The sequence below is a fragment of the Lepisma saccharinum genome, chromosome 4 (genome assembly GCF_977018435.1).
Source record: "Lepisma saccharinum chromosome 4, izLepSacc3.1, whole genome shotgun sequence".
NCBI classification, from domain to species: domain Eukaryota; kingdom Metazoa; phylum Arthropoda; class Insecta; order Zygentoma; family Lepismatidae; genus Lepisma; species Lepisma saccharinum.
Window position 1 is genome coordinate 28,375,715 of NC_139232.1, and position 25,562 is coordinate 28,401,276.

General features: G+C 39.5%; 2 protein-coding genes across 3 annotated transcripts in view; one reads left to right on the plus strand and one right to left on the minus strand.

Moving 5' to 3' along the window:
- LOC145987121 (isobutyryl-CoA dehydrogenase, mitochondrial-like) overlaps positions 1 to 25,562 on the minus strand; it is a 229,035-nt gene that overhangs the window by 125,824 nt on the left and 77,649 nt on the right. The window lies entirely within an intron of this gene.
- On the plus strand, positions 1,284 to 20,815 carry LOC145987157 (uncharacterized). The gene is made up of 3 exons (XM_083121665.1): positions 1,284 to 1,395; positions 2,164 to 2,292; positions 17,184 to 20,815. Exons 1-3 carry the CDS (start codon positions 1,383 to 1,385, stop codon positions 20,813 to 20,815), a joined length of 3,774 nt encoding a protein of 1,257 aa, XP_082977791.1. The 5' UTR covers positions 1,284 to 1,382.

Sequence of the window (25,562 nt, forward strand, 5' to 3'; positions counted from 1 at the left end):
AAATTGGAATAGAGAAAAGATCCACTTGTACCTTCTCTCATGTTTTACCAAAATTCATGAGTAATTTCCAGAGCCAATAATCCACGCATATTTCCTGGAATTCAAGGAATTTGCAATTGAATAGCCTCCCTGATATTGTGCAGCAAATTATACATACGTGATTCATTTTTCATATCAACATGTAACTTTTGCTAACAGCACAAGTGTAGTATTATAATTATTTGTAGATAATTTTGAAAATTATATAATTAAATGAAAATTTGTTTAGTAAATTAACGTTTGGATATTACGGTTCTTGTGAAATTTTGTTTTTAACGATTGTATCTAATCAGTCTTTTTCAGGAATTTTGTACCAATTTTAGTTTTTTGGCAACCTAATTAAGATTTTTAAAACCTATTTTAGGATCTTTAGAGCCTATTTTAGGAGTTTTAGAACCTATTTTAGGAATTTTAGAACCTATTTTAGGAACCTAAAAGCACACTTTTTAGAACCTAAAATTCTGAGGTCGACTCATGACATTGCCGGTACTCAAATGAGGAACTGACAAACAGAAACTAAACTTGACTGTTCTTTAGATATTGAACGTCCTCCTACTTATAAAACTTCATTTTTCACACCTGTAATACCTATTCCTTAAAATAGTGATTCGATTTATAGGGGTTAATACGTATACACATTTGTTGTATGTGCACATATTCCTCATCACAGTTTGTACCTCCAGCAACGAATGGACAATCTCACACGCATTGAATACATCCAACTTCGAGGAATGTCAAGCAGAAAGTTTGGAGACTCATGTTTGACCAATACGTACTTAGTATAAAATGACCAGCGGCCTTTGTTGATCTAGTCAGATGTACGGGTGTCCCTACACCTTACCCCTTACGATTTTAGAACACACCGTAATGTAGTCTTCTTGCGATCTTACCCAAGCAGGAAATGTACTTGAACATGTAATGACCTTGCTCAAATGGAGATTTTATAGTGGAAAATATTACGAGTATGTAAGAAAACTTCCATTTTTTATTTTTTTTCTGTCGGCATGCATGTACCTTACTATAATAGTCTGGGGGCCTACAAGCGGGGCTTAGGTATGTTTTTTGGGTGGGGGGCATCATCTCCGCCTAGCTCCCCTGTAGCGCCGTCCCTGGCTACAGCCGAAGCTGGATCCAGTCGAGTGCTATCAGTAATCTGTAGCGTGTTACAAGAATGGTATTATGACGTGTAACAATCATTCGCAAAGTAACTGTTTCCGTGGAAAACGACAAAAATCAGACCAATGGTCTTTAAACACAGAATATAACGCGTAATTTTCAACGTAAGGAAGAAAAAAGTTTAAAAAGAGAAGAATATACAGAGAAGCGACGATAAATCCCATAAAATGGATTCTAAAGGTAAGTGGCACAGATAATGAACATTTTTTACTATTTTCTTACAATAATTTTAACAAATAGACCATAGGAAAATGACTCCTCCATCGGGGCTCTAAAAGTACGATCCGCCATGTTGATAAGATAAAAAATTCAACATTCTGCAGCCGTGGGACCAATTCAATTATTGTTTCAAGAGACATTACAGAACTCTTAACTAGAAATTCCTAAGCTCCGGCCGAGAATATAATACAGTTCCTCCTTCAAAGAACTCGCCCCCTCTGCTTGGCGTAAATATAAATAAGTATTTTAGTAATCCATAGCAATATTTACGTGGATTATATCTTCAGTGCAAATGGCACTTGTTCAAGTAAAATGTTATTTTATCACAATGCACAAACATCAAACAGAGACCTTTTAATTTACTCTATTTCATGGTACTCTGATCCATGTTTTTTAGAGCCGGAAGGTATTGAAAAAAATGACAAAATTTCGAAAAAATTCCAGATCTCTTTGGGAAATGGCAATTTTTTCCAGTTCCGAACGTAGGAATTATTAAACATTTCTCTTCCCAACATAGATCCGACAAAAAATTTCCGTTGCGCACACCCCTAATTACGGTAATATGATTGTAAAGTCTCTGTTCAAAACCTTTTCTCGTTATTTTGTTGGACATGACAGTTAATTTCTGTAACTTGCAGCCTGCATATAAAAGAAAACAATATTATTTGTAATGCAATATTGCTACAATTTCACAATTCGAATTACATGAAGTCTCTCGCTCTGTTGCAGATGCGAATAAAGCGAATCCGTCCTTTGAGGCGTCCAAGGAGCGCAACAGACGCAGGAAACTTCAGCTGACTGCAGCCGCCACTCACGCGACCACCACTTCGTCATCAGACTCATGCACTGCAGAGCAAGGTGAGCGATCTCTTTTACTGAATAACAGAAACAGGTATTTGTACACCCAAAATTGCCACAAATTAAACGCGCGGCCATGAAATTAGGCGGGTGGAAGACGTTCGCGCTGCTGACACGTGGGAGTACAACCCCATGCATTAGGAGGTTCAAGATAATGAAAGATCTGATTGTAGAGTTGATTGATCTATGTAATCCATGCGATACAAACTGCCAGTGCTTGCTCGAAAGGTTAAGGATGACATAAAAGTGCCCCGGAGAGAGGTTGGTCTGACGCTCGAACTAAGCAACGCAGCACGGTTAACGTTGCCACACAGTGCGCGGGAACCAGCGACTTTTGTCCCGCTCTCGCTTTGCTTTTCCTATATGTGGCAACAGCGTAATTCTCCCCAGCCGCCTATTTTCATGGCCGTGCGTTTAGAGCTTTGTAGAAAATTTTGGGAGGTGGAGGTGTACGTGCAAGACAGTGGAAGCTGTCTTATTCCCACTTTTTGACATAGTGTCCCGGGATGTAAAAAGTATCTAAGTTTCCAAGTGACAAACAACTTGAATTATGTTTCCCACACTGGAAGGGTTAAAAAGATGGAAATTTTTGCAATGTCCTTGTATCTTCAAAGGGAGCCTAGGGGCATAGTTCATGGTCTAAAGTGTGGGAGGTGTTTTCATTTCAAATAAGATACAAGATATCCTCCTCCTGTAACTTGCCAGATCGGGAAACACTTGGGTTTGATTTATTAGACATGATAAAACAAGGCCCATGACTGAAATATGAATTTATTCTCAGAGGAGGCCTAGTAATATATTTCCTTTGTCTAAGGTGTAGGACATGGTATTACTGAAATAAATAGCATGTTTTCGACCACCTTCTGCTTACTTAGCAATCAATTTCCCAAGTGTCAAGCACCAGGGTTATGTTCCCTACATTATTTATTTATTTTATTTTACTTTGCTCTTCTGCCGCAATTGCCCAACGGCGGAGATGGGGATGACAAGTGGCAAGATGAGAGAAAAGTAGTTTCACTGTGTAAGTTACATCATACATGAAATCCTTTGTATCTCGCTGAGAGATTTCTTTCATAAGAAAACCCAGATATATACACAAGATCCAAAACTTCTAATCTTTTAACATTAAAAATTCATGAACTGAATTTTTAATTCTTTCACTGCACCAATTGTTAGAGACTGAAATGAACTCTTACATGAAATAAGTTAATGAAATTCAATTGAGGAGGAGATTAATAAAAAATTTTATAAATGTTTGTCATGGCGCATTTAAAAAATAAGGGCCGATTGATTATATCAAAGAAGAAAAGAAGTGTAGCGACAGTGTATTATTGGTTACAAACACGTATGTATCTACTTAATTTCTTAACATATTCACCATAATTTCCCATAGGAATTTTGGTACCGTTGAATAAACTCTGCATAGAAGTTCGCCGCCTGGGAGTTCAGCGAATCCAACATTACCGTTTCAACACCTCAGTGTTTTCAAATAATTGACATGTAAGTCACTTTTTGAGGTGCAGGAACACGAGATAGTCACGTTCAAAGTCCGGATTATACGGGGGAGTGATCAAAAATTTTACATTCGAACCTCAACGTCTAACAGTCTAGAGTGGATAAGAATAGTTCTTGAGCGCAGTATTCCACGTCGTCGGTTTTATATGGCACACCCGAGTTTTGATACCGTTATGTCTGCAATGCAATTGTTTTCCCCTGCTGCATGAAATCCAACATAAACACACCTTGTTTGTGCCAGAACACAGTTGCCATGACTTTTGGCGCAGATGGAGTTTGATTGAACTTTTATGCCTTTGGTGGCGAATGTACAACACCATTGCCCTACGCTTCCTTCATTCACTACATACCACACACTTCACACAATTCTCCGTGAATTTCGGCAGCATTATGATCTCTGGCGTTAATAAATCGAATCACATACCGTACTTCTCAACAGGCGAGATTGTGTATTTGCGCAGCAATTTTAACACGTTCTAACTCACACGATAACCAACAGATGGCTAGGGTCTCCCCGATGGCGCATCAGTCTGCCTGCAACTCGTGCAGGAATCAGGTCGTAGCGAGCTCCGCTCTTCGCGTGAGAAGGCTTAGTGATCGAACTGTCCGAGTTAGCTAGGGCGTATACGGTTTGCTAGTGTTGTGTTAGTTCTTTTTTCCTTTGGAGTGCAAGCGAGGTTTTGACTACAATTACCGTGAGCCAGTGAAGATACGATGAAATAGTTCACGATGAATACACAAAGAGAAAACTCCTTGAAATTTGTTTTCATTGATGTCAAAACGCGACCTACGTCATTGGATTTTCATCGATGGTTTCATGATGTCTACCAAGTGCCTACGAACCAAGTGCTCAGTTTTGAAATAGATTACTTTCGTAAGTGTTTGTACGTGAAATTTGCGACAAAAGTAGTAGGAGAACGGTTACTAAATGATTTTGGTGCTGAGGTAATCTATAGTGACGTAGATGGTGATCATAAAGTTGAAGTAGAATGGGCCCACCAGCGACATGTAATTGTCAGAATCCATGTAGTCCCAAGTGTAGTGCAGAAGTGATAAGTCATGTCATGAGGTCTTATGGGGAAGTGTTGAAAATTGAAGACGAGACATACTCTGCAGATCACATTTACCCTACTCGAACTGGACGTGTCTTGATCAAAATGATACTACGTAAACCCATACCCTCATATGTAATAATGAATGGAGACTCCTATTGGGTAACATACCCTGGTCGGGTACGTACGTGCCTCGCGTGTTCGGAAGAGGGTCATAATGTTGCTCAGTGTCCCAAGCGTCGATCCTCTGGGAACCAGCCCCGCAGGGGGCCGATTAATATACCCGCTGACAATATACCGATGGTATATGAACCAACTGTGCTACCCGTACGGACTAAACCAAGAGATTCAGGTCCATCAGTTGCAGAAGTCCCTGCGTCAGGAGATAACAATGGAGGGAACACGGATAGCCCCAGAATCACTGACGAGGAGACAGGTACCAGACACAAAGTTAGTGTGAGAATGCATGAACAGGAAAGGAAGAGATGGAGCAGCCAACATTGACCACTTCAGAGGAGATGCATCACATACCCCCACCCCCAAGTGCTTTGTTCGCGGAGGCAGAATTCCCCGTAGTTACCTCTCCTAGGAAATCACGGTCAAGATCTGTATCAAGGTTACGGTCAGTGGCGGAAGAGTCCATGGTGCTACGTAGAAAGAAGAAGAAAAAATAATGAACGTGTAAGTTCCACAATAGTTCATAACGAATTTAGAGTAGAACCTGGTACCCCAAACCAAGATGTTTCAAAGGTTAGTTTAACAAGTCATTCAGCAAATGTAACTAAAGAGAAACCTTCGACGAGTAACAAACTTACCCCAGATTTATTTAGTGGAAAGCATAGTTAATGCATTATAGGCAGAAATTAGAGATCAGTAATGTTGAAGAATGTAACTAAGTTTAGTTTTCTTTTGCGGACAGTTATAATCATGCAAACATTTACCTTGGCATCTATAAATTTAAATCAAATTCAAAGTAAGACCAAAATAATTGCTCTCAATGACTTTCTCATTAAATCGTCTATTGATGTGGCCCTCTTACAAGAGGTCGCCATAGACGATTTTTCTGTTCTAAGCATGTTTAAAGTATACAACAATTTTACTCCCTTTGCACAAGGGACTGCCATAGCATGTAGGCGACACTTGGATTTACGTAATGTAGTGCCCCATCCCACGGGCAGACAAATAAGTGCCAAATTAGGCTCAGTGTTTCTCTGTAATGTGTATGCTCCGTCAGGAAGCCAAAACAGACGGGAAAGAGAAGATTTTTTTTTCAACAGTTGTAGGGCACGAGTTGACATCCCACACACTAGACACTATACTAGTGGGAGATTTTAACTGCGTAATTCGTTCACAAGATCAAAATCCAGGATACAACTTCTTACGTGTGCTCTATGAAGTAACACAGGGGTTACAACTGCGTGACGCTTGGATACACGCCAACGGCGAAATTCCAGGTTACACACATATCACCTCCAATAGTGCATCAAGGATCGATAGGTTTTATGTCGCACCAAGATTTCAGGAATATATAATTAGTGTTCAAAATTTTCCAGTATGCTTTAGTGACCATAGTGTCCCAATTCTCAAAATAAATTTAGATTTGATCAAACCCCGACAAGGTAGCGGATACTGGCTTTTAAATAGCACATTATTACACAATGGTAGTTATGTCCAGCTAATCAGGGAAACGTGGAACGAACTCAAGGCCTCTCGGCCAGTGCAAAAGACCCTAATCGAGTGGTGGGAAACTCGAGTTAAACCTAAATTTCGTCAGGTCAGTAAATTCTTCAGTGCAGAGGTTAGTAGAGATCAAAGAAACAAATATAATTTTTTGTATGCAGTCTTGAATGATCTCCATCGTTTAGCACTGCAAAGTAATTTCGATCGTCCCTATGCAAATGAAATAAAAGCGCAATTACTTTCTATACATAGGAAACGAAAATCTGCAGCAATAATAAAGAGCAAGATTCTTCCTATAGACCCTGACGAGCAAGCCACACTAAGTCACATTCTTCAAGAACATAAACACGCCATAACTTTAGATTCCGGTGAAGTTGTCACCAGCCCTCATAGTATACACGACAGGTTTTTGCAATACTATAAAAATCTTCTTGGTCAAGCCTTTAAACCAACAGAAACGCAATGTAATTTTTTGAAGTACCTCCCTGCATCACTGACGGAAAATGAAAGAACTGATCTCACACAACCGTTTAGTAAAAAGGAGGTTCATGATGCAGTATTCAAAGCTCCGAGGAATAAAACTACAGCCGAAGATGGATTACCATCAGAATTCTATCAATGTGTCTGGTGTGACGAAATGGCTCAACGAAGTGTTTACAACAGGGACAATAGGGAAGACCAGTAGCACGGGAGTTATAGTGTTAGTTCCCAAAAAGGCAAATCCATAGTTTGTCACAGATTTTAGGTCAATTTCAATATTAAGTAGTGACATCAAACTTATAAGTAGGTGCATAAATCAGCGTTTAAAAAAATATATGGTTAAATTTAATGGCAATTTACATTTCGCTTGTAATACGTCTCAAAGTATACATCACTTGCTGCAAACCAGGGACGGCGACAGGGGTGGGCACGGGTGGGCAAGTGCCCACCCAAAAATTCCTGTGCCCACCCGATTGCCCACCCAATCAAATTCAATAAGTACATATACTTGGGGATATATGAATGATTCAATAAATGAGTGTATTCTGGTGTTCATAACATGTATATTTTACTTGTGAATATTATCTATGTATGATCAAGATTAGATCAGAATTTAGGGTGAACTTGAGGACTGCAGCTCCGGGCCTCCACATACGTATATAAATCCCGGCCTCGGTATGGTTAATAAATCTCCAAATAAACAAATAAAAACATCATCTTAGCGTCACTTCCTCCGGAACACAATAAATTATTTCGACTTTTTAATTATTATTAGAATAATTTAATCAAGAAGACTTAGATGGGCAGGCCATGTGACGTGAATGACAGAGGAAAGAATAGTTTACAGGATTCTTGTTGGGAAACCTGATGGTAAGAGACCAGTAGGAAGGCCAAGACGAGGATGGAAGGATAACGTTGAGATGGACGTAAAAGAAACCGGTAAGGATGGGAAAGATTAGATTGATGTTGCCCCGGATAGGGACAGATGGAAGGTTTGTGTTGCTGCAGCCATAAACCTTCGGGTTTAAGTATGCTAGAGAGTATAGTATAGTTTAAATTAGCTCTGCATTGAAATTCCAGAAGTGTCCTTTTTTATATTTCATTACAATTTGTATATACCTGTCATCTTCAAATATCAATATGGTATGCGAAATATCAACTTTATATTCGTTCTACTAATAAGTAGGAATCACAATAATCACTACAATACCAAAGAAAATAAATTTTAATAAACCAGTTATGTATAGGAAAAGCTACAGAATTATTCAATTGCTAATGAGTGGCTTATCCTATTTAGAAATCCTCGTTCCAGATATAAATTTTGCCACATGAATCAGCCGAAAATGTCAACAGAATCTCTAGATGCAGCTGAAGTAAAGAAAAAAGTTATGTCATGAAGCATCCAGAAGACGATTTTATTAAGTTTGTGTTTAAGCCCACTTTTATGCTCAGATAGGCTAATCGGGACTAAACCTACAGTTTAACGTGTAGTCCGAAACAGTGTGCATTGTGCTTCCACCAGAGGGGATGGGGAGTCGAACATAGGACCTCTTCATTATAATGCGACAGCGTTATGCCGTTGGGGAAAAATATACAGAAAGAACTCGCACCAAACGTGTCATTTTACCTCCACAGAAGATGCGTCCATTTTAAGAGGGTGATTGCCTGAGACGAATATTTGAGACTTTCGAAAAACAATGTCATTGTTCACGTAATTAGCTGCTTTGATCCACTAATGAAACGCTGTGCAATTGAAACTACCACCTCAACTTGGAAGAGTAAGTTCTGGTTGATTTGTTTTATTTTAAGTCATTTTTCTGCTAATTTTGATAATGACGAAGGTAAGGTTCAATGGTGATTAGATGAAAGTAACGAAGGGGCGAAAACAAAGACATGCTGACACTCAAAATACAAACCCTCATAAATTTTTACTTTGACAGTGGTTCCAGGCGCCAGGGACTCGTTGCCCTGAAAGAATAAAGTTTCTAGGGTATGCTGCATAGGATAGAGGTTGACATTCTGCTGTGTTCGAAATGGTCATGCCATACAATCCAAGACACCTATGAAAAATAGATGAATTATTACTGGTACGGTGATCGACCAATGAATTCCTTTTGTCCTAAATCATTTTGTAACCTCAAAAAATATGTTCATGTAACCATACATGTATTGTTTCTCCCGCAATTGTAACATGACTGTTCAGAAAACGAATAGCAACTTAGCTAATAATCTCTTCAATTCTGAACAGATTTCTCAATCTTACTTGTTTATTACTTATGAGTGATATTTTGTCAAAATAGCCTTTCATTAGCCTAGGAATACTTCATGGACAAGGAACAAAGAATTGGTTTTCTGCGTGTGTTTTAAATCATTCCTAATAAGACGTTTATTTTAATCCAAACATTCAGTGGCGGTGATTAGGAGGACCGGGAAGTGGAGAATGCAGTTCCCCGCGGCCACATTTTGCCACTTTAGCCCCCGCACAATGGCCTCTTTATGCTAAGCCTTTTCTACCAAGAAAAAGTATATTGTCCCTGCCCCTCAAATGTTTGCACCCAATCGCCGCTACTACAAACATTCAGATAGATTTGTCAAACCTTGAATGCTAAGAAAAGTGACCCCCCAAGGAGTAAAAAAAACTCTTTCAGTCAAAAACTCAAACGATGAAAATACTATGCTCAGGAACATGCATTTACATTACGAGAAACTTCACGATTGTCTACCATCGCACTATCTATCACTGTCGCCGAATACTTAAAATCAAGTATGTGCCTTGTATTTGCAACACAAACTTAAACCTAATTCACATTTATTTCACTGTATTAATATCCATGAAGGAATGTGATTAGAATGTATGGCTGCGCATGTGTAAACACTCCCTTGAAATAATTGTGTCCATCAGAGACAAAGCGAAAGGAAATGGAACAGGATGCGAGAATAGATTAGAAAAGAATAAAGAGGAAAACAAGAAAAGGAAAGGAAAAAGAAGTAAGAGGAAAATCGGGAGTGTAAGAGAAGAGATACATACGTCTTACATACACATACGTATATACTATATATGGTCTTACATTTATACTGCCCACCCTAATCTATCAATATGGAGCTTCTACCCACCCGGTCGAAAATTTCTGGCGCCGCCCCTGCTGCAAACGATAAGAGACGTAATTATTACCAACACAATAAGAATGCATCAGAGGCAATTCTATGTTTAGACTTTTCCCAAGCACATGACAGAGTGAGCCACGAATATCTGTACAAAGTCTTAGAAGCATATGGCTTCGGAGACACTTTTATTAATTGGATCAAAACCTTATATAATCATATGCTCCTAAAACTCAAAATAAATGGTTTCTTGACAAGTTTTAAAATGCGACGAGGTGTACTACAAGGTAGTCCCTTGAGTAGCACATTGTACGTCCTCACAATAGCCCCCTTTTTGTTTAGTATCCAGCATCATTTACAGGGTATTTCTATGGCTTCCACCACAATACAAGTTGGCAGCTTCATGGATGACGTCACAATTTTTCTCAAGAATGAAAGGGATCTGTACAGTGTTAAAAGCCAAATACATACTTTTGAGCTCACATCAGGAGCAAAACTAAACAATCGAAAGTCATTCCGGATGCCCCTTGTCAAGGAGAATCCTTTCACAAACAATACGGAGATCCCTGTAGACAAGAAAATAAAAGTTTTAGGTATAAACTTTTATGCAAATATCGATGAAACGATCGAAGCCAATAGTAAACTCACGTGCGAGAGGGAAATCTACGTCCTCAGAGTGAACAAGATGCGCATTAAAAGCACGAGTAAGATTTATCAATGTTTTTGCTCTCTAAACTTTGGTATGTAGCAAAAATCCTGCCCTTCAAAGCACAGCACGATACAATTTTCCGGGTGGCAATAAATGAGGTCACGTTATCAGAGAAGACAGGTGGGTTGGCACTAACACACGGGAACACACAGGCAAGAGCATTGTTTGTACAGACTGGCCTTCAAACAGCTTTCTCACTGCACGAGTCAACGACCCAAGCATGTATACAGACGATAATACGGAACATTCCATTAGAAGCTCCCATCGATATCCAAAGCATCCCCAAAAGGTTTTTGTTTTATAAGGACATCGCTTTACAAGTATGCTACCAGTTATTACGACATGAGACAATTACACCATCTGTTAAAAAGTTATATAGTGAAATTAATAGTTCAAAGAACACAGTACCACGAATAGTCAGGGATTTCAATACACATAATTGGCCACAAATATGGGAAAATGTCTCCGCCAAACACCTTTCAAAAGCTGGCCAATCAATATGGTACAAAGTGGTTCATCGTGTTATAGTGACAAGAGATAGGACATACCAATATGGAATCAGTTACTCTCCTAACTGTACATCATGCAACGTGCCAGACTCTTTAGCCCACAGGATAACCAAGTGTCGAAACTCCTCAACGACATGGAACAAATTAAGAAGAATGCTCAGTCGTATATGCCGCACCTCATTAACAAATTTTACGCATACAGATATAGTTTTTCCTGATTTCAATTTTTTTCCACCAACAAAACAACAATGGTTGATAACTGAATACTTATTATATATATTTCACAATGACGAGAGTAGTTTTCAGAAACAATTCAATATCTTCTTGCAAGAACGATACGAAAAAATTCATCTCCAAACAAGGAAGAAATGGTATGCAAATTTCTTATTAGGACTTCATACTTAATTTAGGTCAAACAAAAATGTAAAGGTTAACCAGATAGAAATACTAATTGTAATAGCAGTAATACACTTATGTCAACAACAATGTAATTCCATAACTTGTATATCAGAATGAGACAATAAAAAAATGGCGCAGTGGTAGCGTCGTCGCCTTGTAATTAAGGGGTCCCGGGTTCGATACCCGGTGGAGGCATTTGGAACAGTGATTCGGATCCCACTTAAACTGTAGGTCCAGTCCCGATTAGCCTTACTGTGCATAAAGTGGACTTAAAACAACAAATCAATCAATCAATCAACAGATGGCTAGGAAAAATATGAAAGTCGGTAACGGAGCATTTGATGTTATTGAGCCGGCCGATATCCGATCACTGTTGCCAGTCACTTTTTTATAAATAATCGACCCTTTCTTTTGAAATGCACCTCGTATAAATATACAGTGGATGGACAAAAATATGGAAACAACACGACATCGGAACAGGTTAAATCGACACAATATTTCCACTTGAAATCGGACATGGTTCGACATTCGTTTGTTTCGTGCCGTGAGATAGGACCCTGTCTGACCGGGAGTCTTCCCTGTCGCACAACAGATTTGCTACCTTGTGTTCTGACGTCAGACGAGGAATGTCTACGAGGTTAGGTTAGGCCTGTTAGATTATGTTCCATTAGCATAAGTACATCGAAATATTATTATTTAGGCTAAGTGAAGCAGTCTAACCTAACAACGTAGGCATCTAGCTTAAAAATAATAAGCTTTATCTCGTGACGTCAGAACACAAGGTTGCTCAAGTGTTGTGCGATGAGTGAGACCCGTCGGACCGGTAAGAGTCAACAGTTGCGCTGTAGACAGCGTGCAGTGCAGTTGATACTGAATCATGTCCAAGCTGACAGTGTTTCAAAGAGGGCAAATTGTTGGTGCCCGCCTTGCAGGCCCCTCTGTGACCAAAGATGCCATGTTATTTGGTGCATCGTGGGGGCTGTATCCATGGTCATTACGGCATATAGTGTGTCCCAAAAGACACCGTCAGATAAACACCTGCGTGGACGAAAATGTACACTGAGTGACAGAAACAAAAGGGCATTGAGGAAGATTTTGACCAGGAATAAGAAGACGAGTGCTGTGAAAGTGACATCGAAGCTGAATTCCTGTTTGCCAAACCCCGTGTCTACAAAAACAGTGTGGAGGGAAACTCCATAAGCAAGACATTCATGGGCGAGCTGCAATTGCCAAGCCGTTGCTGACCCAGGAGAATGCCAAGAAGAGAAGAGAGTGGTGCAACACCCATAAATCGTGGATTGCCGATCAATGGAAGACTGTCATCTGGCCTTCACCCTATTTCCCGTCACGGGACGTATGTACGTTTGAGAACACCAACCCAAGCGTACGACAAGGACTGTCTCATTCCAACGGTGAAGCATGATGCCGGTTCGGTAATGGTTTGGGCAGCCATATCGTTGTATTCAGCAGGTTCCATTTTCACCTTGCACGGTCGAATCACTGCCAAGGACTACGTAGACATTTTGAGCCACCAGGTCTATCCAATGGTGCAGATGTTGTTTCCTGGAGGGGACGCCATTTACCAAGATCATAATGCCCCGATTCATACAGCTGATGTTGTCCAATCGTGGTTTGATGAGCATGCAGGTTTGGCATCTTCCCTGGCCGCCACAATCGCCGGACACAATATCATAGAGCCTCTGTGGTCGGTCTTGGAGAATATGGTTCGGTCCCATTATCCGCAGCCAACATCCCTGTAGGAACTGGAACATGTCTTGCATGAGGAATGGTCCAGGATACCCTTATCCACCATCCAGGACTTGAATTTGTCCATTCCTCGGAGACTGCAGGCCGTCTTGGGTGCTAAAGGTAGTTCTACACCTTATTAGCTACAGCATTCCGTCTTTTCACAGGTGTTTCCATATTCTTGTCCATTCCCTGTATGTCCGATGGGAAAGGTGTATGAATGATCATTATTTTCTGTGATTATATGTGAATCCATATTATGAATGTACAGTGGCGGCAATTGGGTTCCAAAACTGGGGAGAGAGGGTCAAGGACAGTTTACTTTGCTTTGGTAGATAAAATTTAGCATAGTGCGGGGGTAAAAGTGGCAAAGGTGAGTAGGCAACTACACCCCCGCACCCCTAATCGCCGCCACTGTGAATGTATATTATATTATGAATTTATTATACAATTTTAAGGTTGAGTGTAAAACAAGGATTGAGCCTTAATCTCCGCTATATAAAATAAGTGCTAAATAAATAGAATATAGTTAGTTCTAGTAATTCACTTTGTTGGCCTCAGCCTTAGAGTGTAGAAGGGATAGAGAGAGCACTGTAACGTCAGCTGAATCGAAAATATCTGATATGTTCGGTTACACACCTGCTTGTTGAACCCATTTGTTTACATTCAGCGAGAGGGAATTTCGTCGGAAAAAATAAGGCTGATTATTATGTTTCTTTATCTTTAAATCGTCAGAAACAATAAGAAACACGAAGATCTAGGAATCTCATCTTATATATCTTTGGTAAACTAGAAAAAGTTTAATAAAATAACAATATAATCAAAATAGGAGTTGAATTATAACTTTTGAACTCATAAATGCATCACAAAACATAATTAATATGAAAATAGAGCTATGTACAGAGATTAAACCCGATATAACAACACAATTTACACCATCTCAATAAGTAAGCCTAAGTCAAGATCTTAGGAAGATTTCAGACTAAAGCATAAGGCAATAAGTGACAAAAGACAGAAGACCCTTCAGTCTATAGGAGCTTTCAGATCATAGTGACATGCGACAAGCGATAAACGACACGTGTCTCCTGGCAAACGATTCTCAGAAATAACTACATTTTTTAAGCCTAAGCTTTACGACAAGCTTCACGTGTCGCTTGTCGCTCGCGTGTCACTCGGACTGGGTCGTTTTCCCAATACCATGCATGGTGTCGCTTTCGTGTGTTGTTCGCGCATGCGCGGTGAATGTTTTGCTGAGACTGGAGGGGTTTATGTCGTTTATCGCTTGCCACTCCGGTGTGAATTCTTAGTTGCTCGCGCGACACATGCCGTTTGGGAACGAGCTAATCAACCACAACGTTTCACACCATAGGTCGCACCAACCTTCAATTGGTGAAATCCTGAAGCTACAAATGTCGCGTGTCGCTTCGGTGTGAAATCTCCCTAAAAGCAAGCATTCACCTTCTATGCGCTATGAACAGACCGATGCGACACGATATATGAAATTGAGAAAACGGATCTGAGTGACACATACAGCATTTCCTGTCGCTTCGGTTCGAAAGGTTGCGTTGATTACTGAGGGTTGGCTTCCAAGTGGAACATATTGCTTGTGGCTTCGGTCTGAATAGATATATTTCGCACCGAAGCAACAAGCGATACGTGCCGCTTTGAGGATTTCACCAACGCAGTTTGTGCAGCATGTCGTGTCGCTAAGGCAGGTGTTAAACGTTTGCTGACTCGTTCCCACGCGACATTTCTCGCGTGTCGCCTCGATCTGAAAACTCCATTACGGGAGGCAACAAGTGACAAGCGACACGGGCCCCTTCAGTCTGATGGTAAACATTCATCGTGCATGCGCCATCAACAGACAAAGGCAACTCGATGGAAGGTATTGAGAAAAATGCTCAGTCCGAGCGACACGTGCAGCTTGGCGTGTCGCTTCAGTTTGGAAGGTCTCATACCTGTCTCTAGGAAACGAACCATCAGAAATGTATCTCTTGTCGCACGCCTGAAGTCTCCCTGTTCGTTCAATTAATTTACTTCCCACAAAGATCGCAAAGTAGTTTATTTTGCATAAGTATAAAAATTCCCAATAGTTATCTTTAGATCACATGGAAAGGATTTTTGCAATCCCGATATGTCACAATATTAAATTTTGTACACACCATTAATAAAAGAATAACAGAAATGCTTGAATAATAAATGTAAATATGTTGTAAGCATGTTTACATGTGGAAAGTAATCTTCTTGGTACTCTTCACTTTTTTTTTACACTTCCGTTCTTGCATCCGAAATCTGCGCACACAAGTTTTTGATTGATTGAGTTGGTGTTTTAAGTCCTGTTTATGCACAGTAAGGCTAATCGGGACTGATCCTACAGTTTAAAGTGGGATCCGAAGCACTATGTGCCTCCACCAGGTATCGAACTCGGGACCCCTTAATTATAAGGAGACGACGCTACCACTGCTCCATCGGGGAGGCCAAGAACAGAGGCATAGCTTCTTATTTATTGTCCACTCGCAGTGTCACTGAAATATACAGAAATAATGCACTATAAACGAGCATTCCACGCTCGGATGCCTACTTCCACCATTGTATCAGCTGTAACTAGTGTGCAACCCAAGAAGGCGGTTTTACCTCACCCCCTCCGCTCTCACGGCTTCATTTCCCTCGCCCAAAATACACGCTTAGGCCCTTTCCTCCATACTCTAAGGTCTCAGCCCATAAAAACATATTGATGAAAGAGTTTATCGTTTAATGCAAAATTCTGCCCTGTTTATGAAGATAACGTGAAATACAGCTGTACATGTCCCCGTACCCCAATATATTATATATTACCCCTGTAACTGGGTCCGCTCACACATGCGAATTTGAGTTAGCGTTTCACATATAATATTCAAAGCAGGGATACCAACAGCGAAATCTAAATCATTCTCAAGCAAACGAATACCGACCAATTGTCAACACGGTCGGAACAGGATGCATATGGGTATGCGTACTTCCAGGACATGCTGTAGGTAAACTCCAGACTTGAGCTTCTCGCGTGCACTTGTGGAGACCAGCAAGCGCTCCGTGAAGTACGAGCTCCACCCCTACACGCTGCAGTCCAAGGGCAGTACGCAGCAAGCACACTATACCAAACACGAGAGCACGAGAGCGATACCGAAAAGTTTTACCGCGTTGGCACATCTAGTGAACCCTTTTCTACACAAGAAAGAAAAATCTTTTTTCACACTAATTTGCTCTTCATTTCAGAAAAAATAAAATCAATTAAAACTTTATGTGTTGTTGTTATTATTATTGTTATTATTATTATTATTATTCCCCTGGCCTCATATAAATCATAAATTTAATGAACATTGTGATTGATTGAATTAATGTAAAAGAAAATATACCAAAGTAAAAATGAAATTGTTTACGAAAAATATACAAAATACGAACATTTTATTACCCTTTCCATACCTCTTATAATGCTATAGCAGAATCACAGGCAAAAGAGCCTGCGCAGACTCGCCACTCCTGAGCACAGTACTACCGGATGGAGGCAAGGGGTAGAGTTGACCAGTTCTGATCTATTCGTTCGATTTTGTGCAGTATCAAAGACTTATTATCTTATTATTTAAACAAATAATATTCGCAGTTTCCAGGTTTCAAAGGTAGGTTAATAATACATTCCTTTATGTCACGCTTGTTTTCGAACAGATAAGATATGGACGCATCCCCAGTTCCCTCTAGATGGCAAGAATTCTGCCAGAAAGAATAAAACAGTAAAAACAAATCATGAACGCAAGACGTTCTCCGACAGCGTTTACATTACGCAGCTAGTATCATCAACTAAAGGAAGAATGATTTTCACTTCTGACCCAGGCTGTCCTGGAGTCTCTCATGTAAGAAACACGAAGCGCCAGCAGAGGTTGCTGACAACAGAAACGCCGCTAGGAATCCTTTGTGCTCAAGGGCAGACACGCCTGGCTGCTGGTGACGGAAGCAGCTCCGGATCCAGCAGCCCACTCTTCATCCCGAAGCGACCACAACGCAACATTACAGTTTGTCCATTGAAGAATGGGGCTTCGGATGAGATGAAGCAACATTACGTAACTCTTCCATATGGAGAGCAGAGTTACCAGGAGGAGAGTGAATATTCAAGCTCGCTCGAGTCCACTCCCAGAACCCACGAAGAAGGCGAGATCGCCATTACAAAGTCTGAAGAGCAAGGAGCTCACCCACTTCTAGCCACCTCTTTGCCTTCCATTAGCAGGCCGAAGCAATTGCCCGATAGCGATAGCACCACTGCATCAAGCAGCCCGCTATTCGTCCCAAAGCGACCATCAGGTTGTCCATTGTCCAAAAAGATTTCTAAGGAGTTGAAACATCACATGACCATACCATTCGAAGAGCAAAGCTTACAGGAGGAGAGTGAATATTCAAGTTCCCTCCTGTCATCCCCTCGGGTGTATGAAGAACACGAGTACGCAATTGAGAAGACTGAACAGGCAAAACCACACCCAGGTCCTACACCTTTGATTATCTCTAGTGGACATTGTTTGCAAGAACGAAAACAGAATTCAACAGTACCCGGTGTCCGAATCTCAGGTTTGAAAGGGACTTCAAGTGCACCTGAATTAGGGCTTCAACCGGAAGAATTTCACCCGATGCAATTAGATGTTAACTTTCAAGATAGTAACGAAATCCCTTTGAAAAGAAGCTTCGCTCGTGAAGATTTAACAAAAACCAACAAATACAGGAACACGTCTCAAACCTCTTGTGACGAGTATAAGAACGAAAGTGAATTACGAGCCGACTCGAATGAACAATTAGGTGACGTATTGTTGCCGTCAAGTAACGAAGAATTCAGCGCTTTTTCTCAGTGTGAAGGCAGGGTTGCTGATGATAATCTGCAAAACGAAACAAAAGTCAGCCAAAGTTATAGTTTGGGTATTATGAATCAATATCCTAATTTGGAAAGTTTGAATAATATTGTTGAACCAGTACCGAGCACATCAACACAGCTAAGACTTGACAACACCGGTAAAGAATATACGCCTTCATTTCCAAGTAGATTTAGAAGCATGTTGGAATCATGGAGTGAAATAAAACATAGCAGTAAATGTAATGAAAATAAAGAAAAAGCTACAAATTCACTGAAACTGAACAATATCTTGCACGCAGTTGATACACTTAGCAAGATCGAAGATGACTCCTCACATGACTTCAAATCATCTCTACGCGATCTCGGGACATTTGCTCAAAAAATAAGTCATGTGGTCGCAGAGAACACCCGGAAAATTGAACAATTTGAGAAACTTATTTTCTCTAGTACGAAGTCTAGTACAGGAAAAACGACAAAGAAAAAGTCATTCTTATTTTCTCGTTCTAAGAAGTGTCTCACTTCTCCTAAGTCAACCATAGTATCAAGGCCAGCATCACTGCGAAAGGGGCTAAGCAGCAGTGCGATGGCGAATGATCAGAGAAATGAACAACGGGAACTCTGGCTTAATGAAGAGAAAAATATTGGAGAACAAAGAGGACACCCGGATGTGGAAAATGACAGTTATAAGCAACATGAAGAAATTTTACGAAATAAGGATGCAAGTAAAAGCACCTTTACTGGATTGCAAAACTACAGTCAGAATGGGGCAAAAATGTCAACCGACACTAAACTAGAATCAAAGATGCGTGCACTCGATGATGGAACGAAATATCAGTTCAAAATTCACACAGAGGAAAATTCCACTACTCCTCCTACCGATGATGATGCTGATGTTATTGTGAACAAATCCATTGGTAAGAAAGTTTACGTGACAAACCGAGAAATATGCAAAAACGCCTTAATACAAGACTCTGAGGCTTTGCAACCATCTGCGTTAATTCACAATAAAAAATGTCAAAGTTCAAATCAAAGAAAGATTATAACTGGAGTGCAAGCAAAAGAACAACGAATGAAAGTGGGGGCTCTTCATTCGTTTGAAACTTCATTGACAGCACACGAAGTATTGGATGGCGATAATTGTGAACAAAACCAAGGAATTATATACAGAGATGGTAAATACATATTTATCGGATTACGAAAAGTTTCATCTAACAGCATACAATCTGATTCAACTGTAACTAGACTAGAATCAAAGATGTCTACAGTCGACAGTGCACATCGTAAAATGCACACTGAGAAAAATACAACTCCTACTACCGATGATGATGCTGATGTTATTGTGGACAAATCCATTGGCAAGAAAGTTTACGTGACAAACCGAGAAATATGCAAAAACGCCTTAATACAAGACTCTGAGACATCGCAACCATCTGCGTTAATTCACAATAAAAAATGTCAAAGTTCAAATCAAAGAAAGATTATAACTGGAGTGCAAGCAAAAGAACAACGAATGAAATTGGGGGCTCTTCATTCGTTTGAAACTTCATTGACAGCACACGAAGTATTGGCTGGCGATAATTGTGAACAAAACCAAGGACTTATATACAGAGATGGTAAATACATATTTACCGGATTACGAAAAGTTTCATCTAACAGCATTCAATCTGATTCAACTGTAAGTAGACTAGAATCAAAGTTGTCTACAGTCGACAGTGCACATCGTAAAATGCACACTGAAAAAAATACAACTCCTACTACCGATGATGATGCTGATGTTATTGTGGACAAATCCATTGGCAAGAAAGTTTACGTGACAAACCGAGAAATATGCAAAAACGCCTTAATACAAGACTCTGAGACATCGCAACCATCTGCGTTAATTCACAATAAAAAATGTCAAAGTTCAAATCAAAGAAAGATTATAACTGGAGTGCAAGCAAAAGAACAACGAATGATAGTGGGGGCTCTTCATTCGTTTGAAACTTCATTGACAGCACACGAAGTATTGGATGGCGATAATTGTGAACAAAACCAAGGAATTATATACAGAGATGGTAAATACACATTTACCGGATTACGAAAAGTTTCATCTAACAGCATACAATCTGATTCAACTGTAACTAGACTAGAATCAAAGATGTCTACAGTCGACAGTGCACATCGTAAAATGCACACTGAAAAAAATACAACTCCTACTACCGATGATGATGCTGATGTTATTGTGGACAAATCCATTGGCAAGAACGTTTACGTGACAAACCGAGAAATATGCAAAAACGCCTTAATACAAGACTCTGAGACATCGCAACCATCTGCGTTAATTCACAATAAAAAATGTCAAAGTTCAAATGAAAGAAATATTATAACTGGAGTGGAAGCAAAAGAACAACGAATGAAAGTGGGGGCTCTTCATTCGTTTGAAACTTCATTGACAGCACCAAGGAATTATATACAGAGATGGTAAATACACATTTACCGGATTACGAAAAGTTTCATCTAACAGCATACAATCTGATTCAACTGTAACTAGACTAGAATCAAAGATGTCTACAGTCGACAGTGCACATCGTAAAATGCACACTGAAAAAAATACAACTCCTACTACCGATGATGATGCTGATGTTATTGTGGACAAATCCATTGGCAAGAACGTTTACGTGACAAACCGAGAAATATGCAAAAACGCCTTAATACAAGACTCTGAGACATCGCAACCATCTGCGTTAATTCACAATAAAAAATGTCAAAGTTCAAATGAAAGAAATATTATAACTGGAGTGGAAGCAAAAGAACAACGAATGAAAGTGGGGGCTCTTCATTCGTTTGAAACTTCATTGACAGCACACGAAGTATTGGCTGGCGATAATTGTGAACAAAACCAAGGACTTATATACAGAGATAGTAAATACATATTTACCGGATCACGAAAAGTTTCATCTAACAGCATACAATCTGATTCAACTGTAACTAGACTAGAATCAAAGATGTCTACAGTCGACAGTGCACATCGTAAAATGCACACTGAGAAAAATACAACTCCTACTACCGATGATGATGCTGATGTTATTGTGAACAAATCCATTGGCAAGAAAGTTTACGTGACAAACCGAGAAATATGCAAAAACGCCTTAATACAAGACTCTGAGACATCGCAACCATCTGTGTTAATTCACAATAAAAAATGTCAAAGTTCAAATCAAAAAAATATTATAACTGGAGTGCAAGCAAAAGAACAACGAATGAAATTGGGGGCTCTTCATTCGTTTGAAACTTCATTGACAGCACACGAAGTATTGGATGGCGATAATTGTGAACAAAACCAAGGACTTACATACAGAGATGGTAAATACATATTTACCGGATTACGAAAAGTTTCATCTAACAGCATTCAATCTGATTCAACTGTAACTAGACTAGAATCAAAGATGTCTACAGTCGACAGTGCACATCGTAAAATGCACACTGAGAAAAATACAACTCCTACTACCGATGATGATGCTGATGTTATTGTGGTCAAATCCATTGGCAAGAAAGTTTACGTGACAAACCGAGAAATATGCAAAAACGCCTTAATACAAGACTCTGAGACATCGCAACCATCTGCGTTAATTCACAATAAAAAATGCCAAAGTTCAAATCAAAGAAAGATTATAACTGGAGTGGAAGCAAACGGACAACGAATGAAAGTGGGGGCTCTTCATTCGTTTGAAACTTCATTGACAGCACACGAAGTATTGGATGGCGATAATTGTGAACAAAACCAAGGACTTATATACAGAGATGGTAAATACATATTTACCGGATTACGAAATGTTTCATCTAATAAGATGTACTCTGACTACGAAGCTAAGTATGAACAGGGCGGAATCGTTTCAAATGAAGCAAGTCGCGATCAGGCAGAATTGAAATCATCAGAGATAATATCAGACTTTCAACTCAAACCTGTCGGAACACCCCTATCTCTGAAATCAATCGAAATTGGACTTGAATCGAAGATGCATGCAGTATATGGCAATAACAAGTATCAAGGCCAACTGGATACTTATGAAAATTCTACTCGTACTGCTGACGATGATGCTGATGTTATAGTGGACACATCTATTTGCAAGAAAGTGAAGGTGTCAAAGCGAGGAACATGTGGCCCTGAACCTTCTCCCATTACACCGAAAAAAGAACCTGAACGTGCAGTCGGAAAGAGCCTTTCCCCGAAAGGCAATGTTTTCCGACATAGTTCGAACAGTAGTGAACTCTCTTCCATCGTGATGAGGGAAAATGATGGCGACAAAGATCCCACACAACCTGAAAGAACAAGTCAGAGCTCCCACGCAGAGACAATGATAGAATCATTAACTGCATCAGAAGCAGAGGAGGAAAGAATATTTGCTATCGTCCAACATAATAGAGATAAAGTTTGCGAAAGTGATGATAGAAAGCGAACTGCAGAACAAAGCAGACGCTCAAATGAAAGTATCGCTTTGGAATGTGACATTCCAGGGGTAGTACCTCTTGATAGGTGCACTGATAAGACACCGTTGAAATTTAAGAGTTTTTCTTTGTCAAACGTTCATACGAGAAGCGAATGCGGTGAACTGTGTTCAGGAAGGATTTTCTTACACCCGCTGCAAGATGATAATGGCAACAAACAAGTTCTGCGCATAATGACTGATCCAGTGGTCAGGAAGGAGACCTTCAGAGTGAAGCACTCTGTGCTAAGGGAGAAAAGCTCATGTGAAGAAAGTCGCGCTAGAGAGAACGACACCAAAGAAGTGAATACACCAGCACAATTAATGAGGGACAAATGCGTTGGGGACGAAGAAACAGCGTCACAAGTTACGAACAAAGAAGAAAGCCAGCAGAGGAGATCGACGCTGAGAAGGATCCTGTGTCCTTGTTGTAACGCTGCAACCAGCCCGGAATTGGCTCGAAGGAGCTAATCATCTTTTTAATATGAAGACTCATAAATTTGCTATTCTTATATCTCAAGTAGGAAATTTTGTTTGGCAGTGTTCCTTATTGCAAGGGAAATCTTTATTGTTTATAAACATGTGATGCTCGTTCCCGCATGTATGTAGTTGCTTCATTTGGAATGTACGTGCATATTACTAATAGACAGAAAATTGTAGACATTTGTTGACAATAAAATATCAATATAAACGGAAGATTTTGCTGTTACCATTCGTAACCTTAAACTGAAAGTATGTTGTATTTTTTCTTAAAATACTGATTGTATTCATATCGGAACGTGGTTTTCGATTCTTTAATTGATGATTTTCTGCGTATTACGTTAACGGTGACAGTGAGAAGGATGACATTACATGAAAGGACAAACGCCCATGCTCTGGCAACATATTGCAATATAGAACAAGAATGCCTATAAATGTGAAAATTAGCTAGTTCGAATCCCATTTGTCTGAACATATCAATGTATTTATCCTTTACATTTATTTACATTTCACCCTTCATCTTCATCTTCGTGATCAATGTAAGTTGTAGAAAGTGGACGCAAAATAAGATGATATTTTTAAATATAATTTTAAAAGAGTTTCTATCTGTATATACTGATGGTGCGAAACTCACTATCTACTCTTCACCTATATTTACTCCTCCCACAATTACTCTGCTACAGTTACACATTCTACAAAGTAACTCAGTTATAGTTACAGTTACAGTTTACTATAGATAAAATATAACTCACCTATCATGTTCATAGTTGAAGTGCTAGAAATGTGTTAGATTTGTTTACGGACGACAACAAAAAATGACCAATAATCTTCATGACTTGTTAATGATGATGTATTTTAAATATAAAGTATACAGTTAATTAAATCCAAAACATATCTTAAAGTAAAGATTAAAATTTTGTATATCTTCATTCCATTTTTCAATAACAAAAACAATATGTACAAGATTTGACATGTTCAGCTGGATTGTCTAGCTTGTATACACACTAGGGTGGTCTATCATAACATGTGAAAACTTTTTCTTTAGACAATTTCAACGCATAGTTGCTAATTTTGTTCCATTAGATCTAGACATACTCTGTGCAAAATTTTGTGTGAATAGAAAAATATTTAGGGGTCTCTCAAGGTCCTCAAAAATGTTCTATACCAGCTATATGCTATGTGAAGTATCAAACAGTATTGCATATATTAATATCATGTGGTTATAAAACTTAAAACAAATAGGTTATTTTACATTACTTTTTAACTTTCAAATAGGTATGTTAATTTTACTAATACAATGAAACAAGTGTACGAAGACAAACAACACTTGATAAAAAGTCCTGCAACACTGATTGTGAAGAAGAAGAAATTTAGGAAGTTTTGCAGAAGTACAGTAAATATTTTAATGAACTTCAACTACTAATCAATTCGTTGTTTCAAATTTGTACAAGTGAGGCGGGAGGGGGTGGGGGGAGTGGAAGTGTTCCTTTGAATTTCTTCCAATCTGAGATTCTGTCAACCTTTCGGACATAAAGTTCACGATGCTCACCGCAGCTACGGCCACAGCTAATGGCCAGAATCTTGACAGCTGAACACTATAAAATTCCACAATGAAGATAAAGCGAGCTGCCCATCAATAAATCATTGACAAAACGTGTGCGTGAGGAAGTTTGTAACACCTAAAAGTTCCTTTAGTCTTGCACTGGGATAGTACGTTGATGAAAGATCGATCAAATGAAACGAATCTGAAAGCAATTGTGGATAGACTTTCAGTACGTACCTGTTACAGGTTATGAAGCTGACAAAATACTAGGTATTGCAAAGGTACCATCTGGAACAGGAGAGAAAGGAAAAACCATTCAGGAGCTAGCTGCTCTTTTGGGAGGTGGTTCATGACATTGTGTGCATGAGTTTCGATATAACAGCTTGTAAGACACGAATGATGAGAGGTGTCTGCATTATGTTGCAACAATGTATTTCAAGAAAGTTGTTGTAATTAGCTTACAGGCACCATATCCACAAACAGCAAGGAACAAGTTGGAGGCCCATGTGCAGTATCTTGGAGCTGAGCTGGTTAGAAAGAAGGTATCTTCCATGGAAAAGCAAGAAATGATAACTTGTCTTAAGGCTTGTGATGAAAACTGAAGTTCAATATGCATGAAACTGACAGACTCCCAAAGCATAGAAATAAAGGATATGTTTGAATTGATTAAGCCAGTCTACCTTTGCAGCTTATGTTTGCCTTCAGCTAATGTTGATTTCAGATTC